Source organism: Callorhinus ursinus, unplaced genomic scaffold (assembly GCF_003265705.2).
Source record: "Callorhinus ursinus isolate GAN/ISIS: 27379988/994484 unplaced genomic scaffold, GSC_fseal_2.0 scaffold2, whole genome shotgun sequence".
NCBI lineage: Eukaryota > Metazoa > Chordata > Mammalia > Carnivora > Otariidae > Callorhinus > Callorhinus ursinus.
In genome coordinates, this window is record NW_027397064.1 from 20647124 (window position 1) to 20663279 (window position 16156).

The window sequence follows — 16156 nt, forward strand, 5'->3', positions numbered from 1 at the left end:
CTCATGCTCTCTCTATCTTATTCCTGCTCTCAAATAAATAAATAAAATCTTTAAAAAAATTTAAAAAGAGTAAAGAAATATTTTAAATAAACCTTTCACAACATCAGAAAATCTTCAAACTATCTCAGTACTGTTCTTATGTAAGAGTGACTTCTGAAAACAAACACGTTTATCCAATTAGAGAACACGTACCTTTCACATACCGAAGTGTTTACGTAGGGGGGTGGGGGATGACTGAAACAGGGGAAGGGGGTTAAGAGATACAAACTTCTAGACATAAAATAAGTAAGTCACAGAGATGAAAAGTACAGCATAGGGTATATAGTCAATAATACTGTAATAAAGTTGTATGGTTAAAAAAATGTTCACTCAAAGTCACTGTTAAAAATATTCATTTAAAGTCACACTTGTTTGTCTCAATAAATGTGATAAAAATTCAAAATCGAACTTAGGAAGTAGAAAGGACATGCATATTTTATGTTAATGAAGTGTTCCTGGCTTCTCTTTCTAGGTCTTTCTGAACTTGACTAAAGAGTCACAAAAAAATAGCAGTATGAGTCTTGAGCACTTAACACAAAAGAAAATTGGAAATTCCGGTACCAATGGCATCTCAGCTCCCGATGATTTATCTGTGAGCAGCAGCAGTTTCACAGACAGAGATGGTATAAATCTAATGTGCATGTTTTGCTTAATTCCCCTAAATGACATAAAGGAGAAAATCACAGGGCAAAAATTCAGCTTCACATTTTCTTTCTAAATTCAAAAGGAATAAAGAAATATAAGCTTTCTTTTTTTAACATACCAAGTATTTGTTAAATGAAATCAAATTCTCTATTTCAAAAATATTTCGAAGAATGGGAGAGAACTTGCTTGTTATGGTGGTGATGTGTACTCCTTATACCTGCCGGAAGTCATTTTCAAGGTGTTTACTACAATTTCAGATTTGTGTTCGACAAGTTAAAATCCTTCCTGTAATTGCTGCTGTCCAATAATGGACAAAATTACCTTGTAAGGTAGCTGACTGCTATTAAACATATTCAGCAGAGGAGTCATTGGAAAAAAGTTATAATAAGAGTCATCGCTCTTTTGCGGGGAGGAGCGGGGGGGGGGGTAGGAGTGAGCGCGCCTGCGCGCTGGGCAGCCTTTTCCCACGTTCACGTGGCCGAAGGGTCGTACTGCGGGTCTTCTTGCAGAGGCGGCAGCTCCAGAGCGGAGTACCAACTGCGGCGGTCGGCGTCATGGCAGGGCAGGCGTTTAGAAAGTTTCTTCCCCTCTTTGACCGAGTTTTAGTTGAAAGGAGCGCAGCTGAAACTGTAACCAAAGGAGGTATTATGCTTCCAGAAAAATCTCAAGGAAAAGTGTTGCAAGCAACAGTAGTAGCTGTTGGATCGGGCTCTAAAGGAAAGGGTGGAGAGATTCAACCAGTTAGTGTGAAAGTTGGAGATAAAGTTCTTCTCCCAGAATATGGAGGCACCAAAGTAGTTCTAGATGACAAGGATTATTTCTTATTTAGAGATGGTGACATTCTCGGAAAGTATGTGGACTGAAATCATTATTAAAATGGCATGAAGTGAAGCTGCCCATTCCAGTGAAGTTGTGAAATCTTTAATCATGTAAATAATTTTCATGTCTCTCTTTTATAATAAACTAATGGTATCCAAACTAAAAAAAAAAAAAAAAGAGTCATCACTCTTTATGGGGCCTCATTGGGAAACATGTCTAATCTTTCCCTTCTGTGGACAATTCAGGTGATGAGAATATTCAGGCTCTGAGGAAATGCTTTTGGGGGAGGTCTCAGATTTGATGAAGTCAGACTCCATGGCTAAGAACCTATAATAATAGGTTCCCCCCCACCCACCCAATTCCTCACACAAGACATGTTTGAAAAATCGTGCTTCTTGATATGACTGAGGAATTGGGCTCCTTTGAAAATAACTTTTATCCTCTCTTATTCTCTTTCTGACAGTTAATTTCTGCCTTTGGAAACACTATTTACTTAAGGAAGCATATAGTAAAATGATGTATAAATTATGGAATAGTCATTTCAACAGTTTGCTTAACTTGGAAAAAATCTCTAGGAACAGAACTTTTAATTAAACATTTGCCTGGCTCTAAAACTTAGAAAAGATCATCTCTGATGTTTGCGTAGTTCTGGAACTTGGGAGTCTCATTTGTCCTCTGCCATATTCCTCATTTATCATCTTTTGGGGAATATAATTGTCGAGCCCATGGAATTGAGGACTTTGATTAGAAAGTGGTCATCTGCTTCAGGAAGTAAATGTTATGTATTTGCCTCTGCATTTGTCTCATAATTTGAAACTATTCTTCAGTCAAAATGTTTCCCTCACTGACATTATCTTTTAGAAAGCACATTTGCTCCATTTGATACACCTGTAAGTCATCCACATGTAATTTCTCAAGAAACAGAAAAGCATACTAATTAACTTAAAATATTCAGCTCCTTCTACAATTCCCCTTTGCAGAGATATGAGTTTGCATTTAAACTTGTTCACTCTGTTTAATTGGAATTCATTTTAAATTAAGCAGCTTTGTATTTTTCCTTATCAGCTAAATGAAGATCATGATTTTTTGTGCTGTATAATTTGTGATGGAGAATTAAAACTATCCACAGACTTGACAGTCATCTTATTGCATGTAGAGGAGTGCTTGGCGGCAGGCCCTCGGAGAGAATGTTACATTTTTAGGGAGGGCTATGGAATTATCAGTTGTAAGAGCACCATAGAGGAAGCAACAGTTTATGGCTTCCACGGCTCCTCTTATGTTCAGAAGCCAGGGAATTTTTCTCCACACCTGAAGAACATTTCCCGAGGTTGGGGGTAATGTAGACATTTATTTCCAATGAGTTCTTTTTTGTGACTCTAGTGGTAAAAATGGAGTTTTGAAATGCCATATATAATTAGTCCAGATGTCTAAAGAGAATGTAATGAACGAATGTTTGAACTAGAATCACACTTTGGAGGAGAGCATTTCCCTTTTCCCAAGTGTAAGGAGAATTCACAGGACCTCACCTTAGAATGAGAGCCAGTTAGGCTTATTATCACTAAGTTACCCACAGTAGGAATGAGTTTTTAGACTAGGCAGATGTTTTGGTTGCCATTTATCTTTTTTTTTAAACTGAAGTTATATGTTGTATTAGTTTATGTCATATTAGTTTCACGTGTTGGTTTCTGTTTATCTTATTTGAATTCAGTCTCTTGATAGAAGCTATCTCTTGACTATCAGTAATTAGCAATACATACCGAGCAGGCATTGAGACTTTGGAGATCGGGGACAATATTCATTTGTCAAATCGTGAATCTCTTCCTTTGACGTGTAAAATGATTATGTATATAACTACTAATGTTTTGTACATAGTGATTTATAATTTGCAAAGCATTTTACATAAAACTCTATGACTTGGAGAGGCTCAGTCCCAAAGTTAAAAAAGGAAGAGCTGGACCTCATCTCAGAACCTTTAAAATACAAGCTATTCCTACCACATCACATTATACCATCCACCCATGGTTTTTGAAGTTACCTTGTTATGTGATTTATCATGTTTCCCAGAACCGTATCAAACCTCTCTCTCTCTATTTCTCTCCACCCCCCCCTTTTTTTAATCAGACAAAGTCCTGACGAGGGGAGAGAGGTTGGGTGGTTTTGATCTGTTACTGAAGAAGATCATGGCTATCCTCATTAAGAGGTTCCACCACACCCGCAGGAACTGGAAAGGTCTCATTGCTCAGGTTATCCTCCCCATCGTCTTTGTCACCACTGCCATGGGCCTTGGCACACTGAGAAATTCTAGCAACAGTTATCCAGAGATCCAGATCTCCCCATCTCTCTACGGTACCTCTGAACAGACAGCCTTCTATGCGTAAGTTTCTCTCCTTTAAAACATCTCCCCAGTGCCTCCAGAGGTGCGGCTGTGCCCCCATGACTGCATGCAATGCTGAAGAATAAAGAATTATGAGGCGCTGTACCTGATTCTGCCAAAGGAATGGACGGTTTTGATTTATTGCAACATGACAGTTCTATTGCCAAAGAATAACTTTTTAAGAGTTCCTGTGTTTGTCTGAAAGTAAATTTATTGTAGGTCTTTATTTTTAATGACAAGACTTTAATCAAGAAAACCAGGCTAGGTGTGGCTTCCCAATCTGTTGTAATATATAGCAAATAACTTTTTAATGACCTCACAAATAGAGTAGGTCGGAATTCTGCATAATTTGGTATTATTACATATATACAATAGGTGACCACTAAATGTATGTAATGGTTGGAAAATAACAAGGCAGCCGAAGAAGGATATGTGCTGATTTTTTTTCCATGATACTTATTTTTTTTTCCTGATACTGAGTCTTTCTCGGGTTTTTAAGAAGACTCTCCCATACAGCATATTTTATTTTTCCAAATTATTCATAAGTATGACTTTAATATGAAAGAGTAGTGGAGGATCACAAATTTGTCCCTATCCTTTACTATTACAGGAATTCTCACCCAAGCACACAAGCCCTGGTCTCAGCACTATGGAACTTCCCTGGCATCGACAACATGTGTTTGAACATCAGTGATCCGTAAGTGGTTCTCGGGTTTTTTCGTTTTCTTTTCCCTTTCTTTTTGACACTCCAGTTTGTGCGTGTACATGTGCACGTGTGGATGAATGGGTGTGTGTTGTAGGCTGGAGAAGTGCCGCCCCTGAGGGAGATCTGTATGGAACAGATTTTCTCTCTCCCCTCTAGTTGATTCCGTGGCTAAGCTGTGCTGTAATAATAAACATTAGGGGCATTATAATTTGTAGAGTTCTCTCCTGTACATATTTCCCTTTAACAATCACAACAACCCTGTGAATTATTAATCCCATTTTTAAGATGGGGAAACTGAGGTTCATGAAGACTGAGATACTTGTCAAAAAACAATATAGATTCTAAGTTGTGCAGCTAAAACTAAGATACAAGTCTTCGGACTCCAATCCCTGTCTTTGCACTATGTAGTGTTTCCTATTCGAACTTCCAAGATGGTACATGGTGCATGTGAACCTGACATTGGTGCATTATTTTGCTAAAGTATCCCCTTCCTGTCAGAGGACAGGATGAAAGAGCAGAGAAGAAAGGGGTCAAAAAGCCCCATCCTGCCACAATAAAACAATTCAGTGAGCTTTGGTTTCAACACTGTTCTATCAATAAGTGTCCTCTCTTATCCCCTGTAAAATGTCAAATCATTTGAAAATGGTAGTGTAATGTATATTTGAGTTATGAAAAACCAGCAAACTATACCTAAGACTGTACACCTGAATTTAATACCAAATACTCGTTTGTATGCTCATACATAAACATGAGAACACATACATACCTCACTCATTTTTACTTGCAGAAGGTGTTTAAAGGAAGACAGTCTGGGAAAATGGAACACCAGTGGGGAGCCTATCACCAATTTTGGTGTTTGTTCCTGCTCAGAAAATATCCAGGTAAGAGGGAATTCCATTTCAGTGAAGTAGGAAAAAGAAAGGAATAAATATTGAAACTTGAAAGATCTATCCAGGTTACCAAAGAGTCAGTATAATTTCATTTTATGGAAGCTAGTAGCTCAGAGATGTGGAGCAGGGCAGCTCAGAAATATTGCCTTTGAACTTCAGGTCACTGTTTTAAATCCATCTCAGAATAAATTTCCAAAGGCAGGTAATTCTATGACAGTCTTTGTGGAAACCAACTAAAAATGAATTTTTGGTCTCAGTTCAGTTCTAACCAGAAAGTTCTATGTTTCAGACAACAAAGCCACCACAATTGTCATATTTGAAAACAGTAAGACTGCCCATTTGGGGTCCGCTATGAAGTCAGCAATGTGTAAGTCCAGAACAGAACTCCATTTGTCTTTAAGGAGCACCTCCAGCATGCAAGAAAAGTCCACGGCCTGATAGAAACAGAAAAGATTATCCAACCATCCCTTATGCCATCTGTATTTTATAGATACACACCTTACTTTTCTGGGCCTATCAATTCAACATACTTTTAAGAAAACCAAATTCACTAGGGAAATGAAAGATTGTTGAAGAGAAGAGGTTACTGTTAGTTTCTGAGAGTGACTTTGTGGTCAATTTACTTCCCCACAGTAGAGGAATCTAGCAATATTTTCTTAGTAGCATTATATCATTGAACCTTGAACTCTTTGCACAATATTTTGGAATGAAATGTTTTCTGTAAATGCAACCTATTATTGTGTTCTCATGCAAGACAGTTACTAACAATGAAAGCTGGGATCCCACAAACATCTTCTGGAATCCTTGCATATTTCAATACCAGCATTACCCAGTACTCAAAAGAGTTTTCTAATCCCTCATTTAATCTGGCTAATTTCTGAAATTCTTAATGTATTTTCCATAGTTCACAGTAAGAGTCAATTTAATATTTGAAGTTGGAATCTAGATAAATTTCATTAATCAAAGGAAAAAATGAGAGAGAGAGAGAGAGTCAAAGCAAGAAACAGACTTTTTTTAATTATAGAATAATCTGATGGTTACCAGAGAGGGTGGGGTGGGGAATGGGTGAAATAGGTGATGGGGATTGAGGATCGCACCTGCTGTGATGAGCACAAGGTGATGTATGGAACTGTTGAATCAATATATTGTATGCCTGAAACTAATATGACATTGTATACTAACTAACTGGAATTAAAATAAAAATTTTAAAGAAATATGTAAATAAATCACCAAATATGTATATAAAACTTTTGACAATATCTACAAATGCTGAAGATATACATAAACTATGGGATCAGCGATTCCATTCATGTTATATTCCCATCAGAAGTGTGAATATGTTCACCAAGAGGCATATACTAAACATTCATAGCAATACTATTTGTAATAGCCACTCAGATTCCCACCAGCAGTAGAGTGGATAAATCAAATGTAATGTATTTTCACATTGGAATTCTATATACAGCAAAATGGGAATGCTTGATCTACAACTATACACATCATATGGAGGATTCTCACAAGTGAATGATGAGTGGAAAAAGCCAAATACAAGAGAGTATACATAATATGATTCCATTTATATTAAGTGCAAAAACAGGCAAAACTATTCTGTGCTGGATACTTTGGGAGTGGTAGTGATTGGAAGGAAACATGATGAGGGGCCTTCTCCAGTACTTGCATTGTTTTGTTTCCCGATCTGGTTTCTGGTTACATGGGTGTGTTCAGTTTGTAAAAAATGCATCAAGAAGCATACTTATATGTGCTTTTCTGTACATATAATTCAACAAAAGATTAAAGTTAATAATTACATTGCATACATAAGGTGTCTCTAATTGTGGAATCAGTAGCATTCTATAAATGTGATCTAAATGTTGACCCAACTTGATGTGTAAGGTGAAATTCAGCATTCATTTTTTAGAGCAGTCTGAAACTTTCTGCTCTCAGTGCACGTGTGGTGCTAGCCTCAGGCTCTGGGACATCATGTGAAGGGATGGAAGGAAAACTGGAAAAATGCTAGGCTTCTCCCAAACTAAACTTCATGTCAGAGAAGCATGGGAAGCTTCAGTGAAAAGTAAGTGGTCAGGAAGTGCAGAAAGCTTATGAGCATAAAAATAAGTGGTTAAAACTAAGCTCTGAGGTTGGTTAATAGTAATGTACCAATGCATTTAATTTTGACAAATATGCAATGACAGTAATGTAAGATGCTAATAATAATGGGGAGAACTGGGTGAAGGGTATACAGAAACTCTATTAAATTTGCAATATACATATATGTGCATATAGAACTATATAAGCAACTTTGCAATATAAACAAAATTTATTTTGATATAACTTTAAATTTACATATGTAAAGATTAGGTTTAGATTTATTTAACATTAAGTTATATAGATTTAGATATATGTAAACTTGAGCTCTGACACTCAGGTTTAGTACCTTAAAAAACAATACAATACAAACTCATCCACTGCTGTCCCCTGAGAATTTATGTCCCTTAATGTCATCTTTTCAATTCTAGGCAAACATTTTTTCTTTCCTATAAATTATTGAGGGAATTTTGAGTTATCTTAGAGTTTAATGTTATTCTCCACACATATCAAACTTCTTAGTACAGTGAAAAGAAAATTGCACATTGGTTAAGTTGTATTCTTTTTGGCTTCAAGTGAGTCCTAAACATATGTATGTGTTCTATATAAATAATAACTACTCTAATTTCTTGGAATAGGAAGATGCCTTCCTTTTCAAAGCTCTTCAGAGTCAGAAGACAGTGTTATCACACTCTACCTGTTGCAGCAATAGACAAGTCGCGAGACCAAAACTTCTTGACATTGTCTATTTGATTTGCAAAGCATCAAAGAACTTAATTTTTAACTTTATTTTTCAGGAGTGTCCTAAATTTAACTATTCTCCACCTCATAGAAGAACTTACTCTTCTCAAATAATTTACAACCTCACTGGGCACCGCTTGGAAAATTATCTTATATCAACTGCTAATGAATTTACGCAAAAGAGGTAAAAACACTCTATAATATATTAATTTAGCATATCTTGCTTTCAAATTTTAATGGCAACTGCCTTCTGAACTTGAGACAATAGATGAAAATTTCTGGGGCACCTAGGTCGTTCAGTCTGTTAAGTGTCCGACTCTTGGTTTCGGCTCAGGTCATGATCTCAGGGGTCTTGATCTCAGGGAGATCAAGCCCTGCATCAGTCTCCCCGCTCAGCAGGATGTCTGCTTCTCTTCTCCCTCTTCCTCTGCTCCTCCCCCTGCTCATGCTTTCTCTCTCTAAAATAAATAAATCTTCTAAAAAAATAGATGAAATTTTCTATTGATTATGTGGTTAAATTCTCTATTTTATCAAAACAGTCTTATGTGTGAAAATTCTTTAAAAAATATCAACCTCCTCAAATTAAGACTCATTTTAAGAAATTAAAAAGCACTGGGGTTTTTTTTTAGGCTGCAAAAAATGTATTGTTAAACTTGTACATATTTTTTTTCCTTGAGACAAAAATGTTATTGACTAGATTACACCAATTTGGAGAGGGTTTTTTTTTTTTTAACTTGATCCCAGGACCCTGAGATCATGGCTGAACTGAAGGCAGACACTTAATCGACTGAGCCACCCAGGCATCTCCAGTTTGGAGAGTTTTAGGGCATGGCTTTAGGTGATAATTGGCCTTAGTTCCAATATAAATATCTCAAATTTAGATTGTGCTAACTGTGTGTGGATAAAATGTGTCCATGTATAGCAAGGCCACAGGCTCATACCTAAGCCACCTAAAGGTTTACCATGGGTGTAAGGTTGGTAAGCTTGTGTTTGGGATACTGTGGATGGATCTGGAGGACACTATGTATGCTAAGTGAAATAAGCCAGACACAGAAAGGCAAATACTGCATGGTCCCACTTGTATGTGGGATCTGAAATAGTCAAACTCACAGAAGCAGAGAGTAGAATGGTGGTTGCCAGGGTCTGGGGGTTTCGAGAAATGGGGAAATGTTGGTCAAGAGCTACAAAGGTTCATTATGCAAGATGAATAGATTCTGGAGAGCTAATCGAGAGCAATGTGACTGTGGTTAACAATACTGTATTGTATACTTGAAATTTGCTAAGAGGATGGATCTTAAGAGTTCTCACCACACACGCACATACACGCACAGGCATGCAGGTGCACACAAAAAGAAAATGGTAACTGTGTGAGGTGATGGATATTTTAATTAGCTTGATTGTGATTATTTCACACTATATACATATATCAAAACATCACGTTGTATACCTTGAAGATCTACAATTTTTATTTGTCAGTTATACCTCAAATAAGGCTGGGGGAGGGAGAGTTGGTCATTTTGCAAATAGCTACTGTTTCATCCTTTCCTCTGTCTCTTCCCTCTTTTATTTCTCAATGTGTACAAATGACTAATGTTCACTGTAAAATAATTAGAAACTACATATAAACAGAAATAAAACCAGATATAACCACTATTGATTGTATATCCTTACAGAAATTTTCTAGACACAGATACATGTAAATATTTTCAACAAAATGAGGTTTATTAAAAATAAACATTTCTAAAACCTGTTTTTTAAAAAATGAACAATATACTGTAATGTTCTTTGCATGTCAAAAATACAGCTCTATTGGGCTTCTGGGTGGCTCAGTCGTTAAGCGTCTGCCTTTGGCTCAGGTCATGATCCCAGAGTCCTGGAATCGAGCCCCACATCGGGCTCCCTGCTCAGCGGGGAGCCTGCTTCTCCCTCTCCCCCCCCCCCCCCCGCTTGTATTCCCTCTCTCACTGTGTCTCTGTCAAATAAATAAAATCTTAAAAAAAAAAATTACAGCTCTATAACATCACATTTAGGATGATAGTCACAAGATTAGTCTAGTGTGACTGCACCATTGTTTATCTAACAAACCTAATTTGGGACATCTAAACTAATCTATTCTTAAAATTACTGTTTGAATTTTTTAAATCCACTTTTTATTTTTAAGAGACTGAACTGATGAGTACCAGAATCATATAGGCACAATTCACCTACAGATACCCAGGAAGAGAAAAAGTATATAGCACCAGGGGACAAGCTAGGGGGAAAAGTCTGGAGAATTGAAGAAAACAGAGCCACTTGAAAAATTATGAGAACTGATCTTATATCACTTTAGTATTAAATCACTTCTTTAAAAAGTATTTTTAAGGGCTAAAATACTATAATTTTTGAGATGGTGGATGATCCAGTTAAGTTGAAGGAATTGGTTAGATTACATATCACTTATTTTCAGAATGATTACTCCACATTTGCAATTGTTTAAAAGGACTTTTTACTTCTAGTTATAATGTACACTTTAGATTAAAATATGATAAGAGAAATCAATAAAAATGTAAAATATTTGCCAGGCAGTATTTACTTCATACTTTAAATGTGTTCCTAATGGAAAGAAAACATTGAGCCCTTGGTTAAACAATTTAGGTCCATTTATGAATATTTTCTCCATTAAAAGAAATATAAATTTTGTTATTCTATATAGGTATGGAGGTTGGAGTTTTGGGTTGCCTTTGACTAAAGACCTTCGTTTTGATATAACAGCAGTTCCTGCCAATAGAACACTTGCTAAGGTAAATTATAACCTTTCTTCTGGGATGTCATACAAATGAGAATGTGAACTTGAAATGCTCAAGCATTTTCATGAGGCCAAAACAAAACATGGGTGCAATCAAGTTGAGAAGCTGTTTGGCATAATGCTTTCCCTGTAACACCAGGGTTCAGTCCTGTGTATTTACCCCAGGGAAACACAAGCACCAGGGTATATATACAAAAATTTACATAGTAGTGTTTCTCATATTAGCCAAAAACACAACCCCAAATGTCCATATACAGTAGAATAAATGAATTGTTGTGTATTCATTCAGTAGAACTTTCAGCAATGAAATGAGCTCAGTTCCATACAAGCAAGTAAATATCCCAAACATTACTAATAAACAAAAGAAAAAACAAAAAGAAACACTTAACCATGATTTCATATGCCATAAACTTTAAGAGTAGGCAAAACTCGACCATATTGTTTAGAGAATATCATGATTTTGAGGGACACAGAGAATCCCAGAGAAGATATTCTGGATGCTGGCAATTTTTGTTCCTCAACTTGAGTGATGGTTCAATGGGTGTACTCCTTTTATAATTTTTTATTAAGCTATACATTAAAGTCTTATGCATATTTCTTTACGTATATATCATATATGGTTATCCTTGTTTCTTACAGAACATGGATACTTAACAGAATTTGATGGAGATAAATACTCCTATTGGCTTTCCTTTTTTTTTTTTTTAAACTAGATCATACCTATGCTTTGAAACAAGCAAGAGTCACAGACTCACACATATATGATCTATAGGAGTCAGGAATTTTAAACCATCCTTCACATATTTCTCATTTGGTAGTAAGAGACATATATAGACTTGGGGGAAGTAGAGAAACTAATATTTATTTAGTAACTGTGATAAGCCAAGGACTAGAATCACCTGTTACACAAACTACCCGATTACGTCCTCACAACATTCCTATGAGATAAATATTATGGGGCCTATTTTAACCGATTTTCCTAAGGTCATATAGAAAGTAGACAGTAGAGTTGGAGATTTGAATGCCCTCCCCCCACCATTTGTTCCTTTTCTTTCTCTCTCCACACACACAGTCAACATTCTTGCATAAACGAAGAGTTCTAATATTAAATAACTTCTCTCGTGTGATTTTAAATTATCAACTGGGTTTCTTGAATTGAAACACAGCAGTATTTTAAAACCCTCTGTTTTTGACAGAGAAGGTAAATACCATAACTCACTTCTGTGTGGATTATAACTAGGAATGGAAAGTTAGTGCTAGAATTTCCAGATTATCAGTCTTTTTGCTAAGGACACAATGTTTGTATATGTATTTAATTTCTTTGTACAGCCTGACCTAGATGCCATTTGTTGTTATTATTATTATTATTGAGGATGCCTTAGCTCTAGTCCCACAGAGATGGAGATATTAACGATTTCTCCAGTTTATTTCCAGTTTTGCCTATGGAGAAGGTACAGAGTAACTAATAACTTACTGCTATCACACAGGGGAAACAAAATGTTTTTCCCAATCTCTGCCCATCTCTAAATTGGAAACATAGAGGTGTGTAGTCAACACTCTGGGGAATGGTTGTAATCTTCCAAGATAAAAAAAGTTATTGGGAAATTGGTGCTCTTCTTTTAAATATAAATTCTGTGGGCTGTCAGATGTAAGGGCAGCCTAATTTATTTGAACACAATACTGATCTTGCCTCCTGTTGGAATTTAACAGGTATGGTATGATCCAGAAGGCTATCACTCACTTCCAGCTTACCTCAACAGCTTGAATAATTTCCTCCTGCGAGTTAACATGTCAAAATACGATGCTGCCCGACACGGTAAAGTTACTTTTGCAGAAGCTTCTTATATTGCAACTTTTGCCTCTCTCCATATAAAAATGCATGTTAGATCCCATTTCCTCCAGGTATTTTATGGTATCTAAATCACAGATCTTTAAAAGGAGTCTGAAAGTGGTAACTACCACCAGATGGAACATTCTGGATAATCTCCTTAACTTCGGGTTAATTTAGTTTCCTCATTTATCAAGTTAGGATAATGCTTACTTCATCCTTATTGCTGCTCTCACATCTAGTAGCTACAACTCATAGGAAAATATTTTATTTCTATTTACTTGTATATAGGCTAAGAAATTAAAAATACTTAAATGTTAATAATTCTAAACATGAAGCCAGAACTTTTAAACTAAAGAGTTCTGCACCTGACCCAAACTGTGATCATTAATTGAGCACTTACCGTATGGTATGTGCTTTATGTGAAATATTGCTAATCCTTAAAAACAGCCTTTCAGGATGAATATTACTGGTCTCTGCTGTTATTTCTCTAGGGCTCAGAAGTGAGATTTGAACCCAGATCTGTATGACTCCTGTCTCTTCATTTTTCTAATACTTCTCTGAACTCAGCCAGGTCTCCTTCCATTGGATTTCCCAGGAGGCATCCACATAGTTTTCAAAACAGGGTTTGGGATTTGAAAGAGACTGATTTACTTTTTTCTAACTCAATTACTATTCGTCAAACCATTTCATCTTCTTAAGCCTGCTCAAATTATTTTCCCACACTGATCCTAAAAATTAATAATGATAAAGATGGGGAAAAATGAGTAACCTATTTGCTGGCCAAGACTGCGTTTCTAGCCAAATAAACAGGCTAATAAATAGCCCTATTAAATAGAAAAAAAGACACAACATATCTTTCAGAAATGCCAACTTCTATTTTTCTTTCATCTCCTTACTGTTGGGCAGAATAGTGTGTGCTGGATGTTCTGGTGATTGTAGAAGTAAATTACAGAGTCAAATACTCATTCTAGCAAGAGAATCCTTCAGTCTACATTTTAGAGACAACAGTATTTTTTCCCAACTGCTTTGGCGTTTTCCTAGCAGGAGGAACCATGAAGAAAATAACATGACTGATAGATGGTCCTTATCTAGAGCATCAATAAAGGGCATAGTCAAAAGTGGCAAATTAAATTAAATGGTGACTAAAGCCAGATGGGTTTAGTATAACTTGGTTTGAAATATGATGGAACACTTGACTTTTGGTAGGATGTCTTCATCAGAACAAAGGGTGTTTGTTTCTGTGACAGATAATGAAAGTATAAGAGCTGTATAAATGCTAAGTAGGTGAGAACAAGAGACCAATGCCACTTTTGAAGAATCGGCTTTTGAAACCTGTGTTCAGGTTTCATTTATTAGTAGTATTCTTTGCCAAGACCAAAGCAATCTTGATCACTCTGGACTCTAGCAGGTTTGTTGTTCCTAGCACTGCATTTTTTAAGTTAGAGAATTTAAAGAATTAAGGATTCTGGAACATAAACTTTATATTGACCCTAAAAGGAAATTTATATTTTAGGTTTAAAAATAAGGCTTAGTTTGAGTTATATAGCAATTAGTAGTAATGTGCCATATATATATATATATATATATATATTAGCTTTTCTTGTGTAGATTCATGGAAGTGATAGCTTTCCACCCTCTTGGGAAGGAGTTTGATTTTCTTCAAAGAAGAAATCATGTCACCCTAAAATACTTCTCTTGTTTTTTAATGCATGTATGGGGTCAGCCATGCTAATACTGTCTTTAAAAATCAACTCAATTACTCTCCTGCCTTCTTGCTCCCCCAATGACACTAGCTGTTTTAAGGCATGTTTGTTGAATTCTGAATGAATTGGGATTTTGCTTAGCTGTAAAACTGATTTAATTCTATAATGCTAGTAAATATCTTTTAATTAGTTCTCCTTTGTGATGTCAATATCTATTATTTTCATGGGGTTCCCTCTAGTGGTTAATTTAACATGAAAATTGTTTTCTTCTCAAACAATATAGGTTTGCTTGTTTTCTCTAACAAATGTTCTACAGGTACGCTCTGTTCCAAATATACTGACACATCATTCCCTCCACCCTCATGTTCATTCTAACCCTTTATTGCATGAATAGTAATGGTCAATGGGAAGCATCTCATTTTAGGTTGACAACTTATAGAGACAACAGAAACAGATAATGTGTTATTTTTAATGTATATTGTATATGGGGGACATCATTGAAATTTTGAGATTCAATTTGATTTAATAAGTATTCATTGACTGATCACTGTACTCCAGACATTATGCTGGATGCTATAGAATCCACAGAGAAGATTTCCATATGCATCCTTAACCCTAATGCATTTACTTGAGCTTTCTGCTAAAAATATGTATAAAACAATTGGTTCAGCAGCATTTTTCATAGTGGATGTAAATGCATTTGCAAAGATTCCTCTGGTGAAATAGAGTAAATTCTTGATTCTGAAATACCAAGCAGAAATAAAAGAAATGTTTTCCCCCTGCCTATATTATAGTTCAGCAATAAGGTTTAACTAGGGCCCCAAGGAAAACTGAATCTCAATAAAACAAAGAGACCATTAATTTACACAAAAGATAAGAAAAGTGCATTCCCCTATGATGTGATTAAAGTTATAGGCTGCATTGATTGTTGTTAGTTTCTTTGTTTTGCTTTAATTTATTTTTTCTAACATGTAACAATTGCAGAATTCAACGTCAAAATATGTCACATTCTACTTAGTAAAAATTATAAATTTAAGTTAATGGAGAGAATATAACTTTAGAATAATTTCTATTTGGCTGCTGTGAAAGGGTCTTAATATCCTGATATAATAAACATATACTATGTGAACAGTAAATGAGAAAGTTCTTGCTTGGCTTTGGACTCTATATTTTATTAGCCATTTTGACTGTGGCTAATTATAGCTACCAACATCCTCTGATAATGGGAGAAAAGAACTTTGCTTCTAACTCGGAAACTATAACTGACTATGGGACATCCCGATAATTTAGGATTATACTGGATTTAAGTGACTACTTTTTCAGAGCCAGCTAGTTTCTCTGAATTCTCTTGGATCTTTATGTCTCAATGAAAATCCCTCAGGGACAGCTGAAACCCCCAAGCCTTACCCTGGTAGAGTTCTAGAACAATAGTTATTTTGGAAGTAGTAAAAGAGGAGGGATCTTCTCAGGCTACAGTATTTTCCCAGCAAAAGACAATAAACAGGGATGGGGTGGTCAGTGTTTTTTAGGAGATCCTC

The 16156-nt window shown here is 35.9% G+C and overlaps 2 protein-coding genes across 2 annotated transcripts in view; both read left to right on the plus strand.

The window, feature by feature from the left end:
- ABCA12 (ATP binding cassette subfamily A member 12) overlaps positions 1 to 16156 on the plus strand; it is a 177196-nt gene that overhangs the window by 140161 nt on the left and 20879 nt on the right. Inside the window, exons 33-39 of the mRNA XM_025892081.2 lie at positions 512 to 662; positions 3625 to 3877; positions 4488 to 4574; positions 5371 to 5464; positions 8356 to 8483; positions 10992 to 11079; positions 12795 to 12900. Of these exons, the coding sequence (XP_025747866.1) occupies positions 512 to 662; positions 3625 to 3877; positions 4488 to 4574; positions 5371 to 5464; positions 8356 to 8483; positions 10992 to 11079; positions 12795 to 12900 (907 nt within the window). The remainder of the gene's footprint in view (positions 1 to 511; positions 663 to 3624; positions 3878 to 4487; positions 4575 to 5370; positions 5465 to 8355; positions 8484 to 10991; positions 11080 to 12794; positions 12901 to 16156) is intronic.
- LOC112839195 (10 kDa heat shock protein, mitochondrial) lies at positions 1118 to 1613 on the plus strand. Its single transcript, XM_025892102.2, has one exon. It carries the CDS (start codon positions 1239 to 1241, stop codon positions 1545 to 1547), a length of 309 nt encoding a protein of 102 aa, XP_025747887.1. The 5' UTR covers positions 1118 to 1238; the 3' UTR covers positions 1548 to 1613.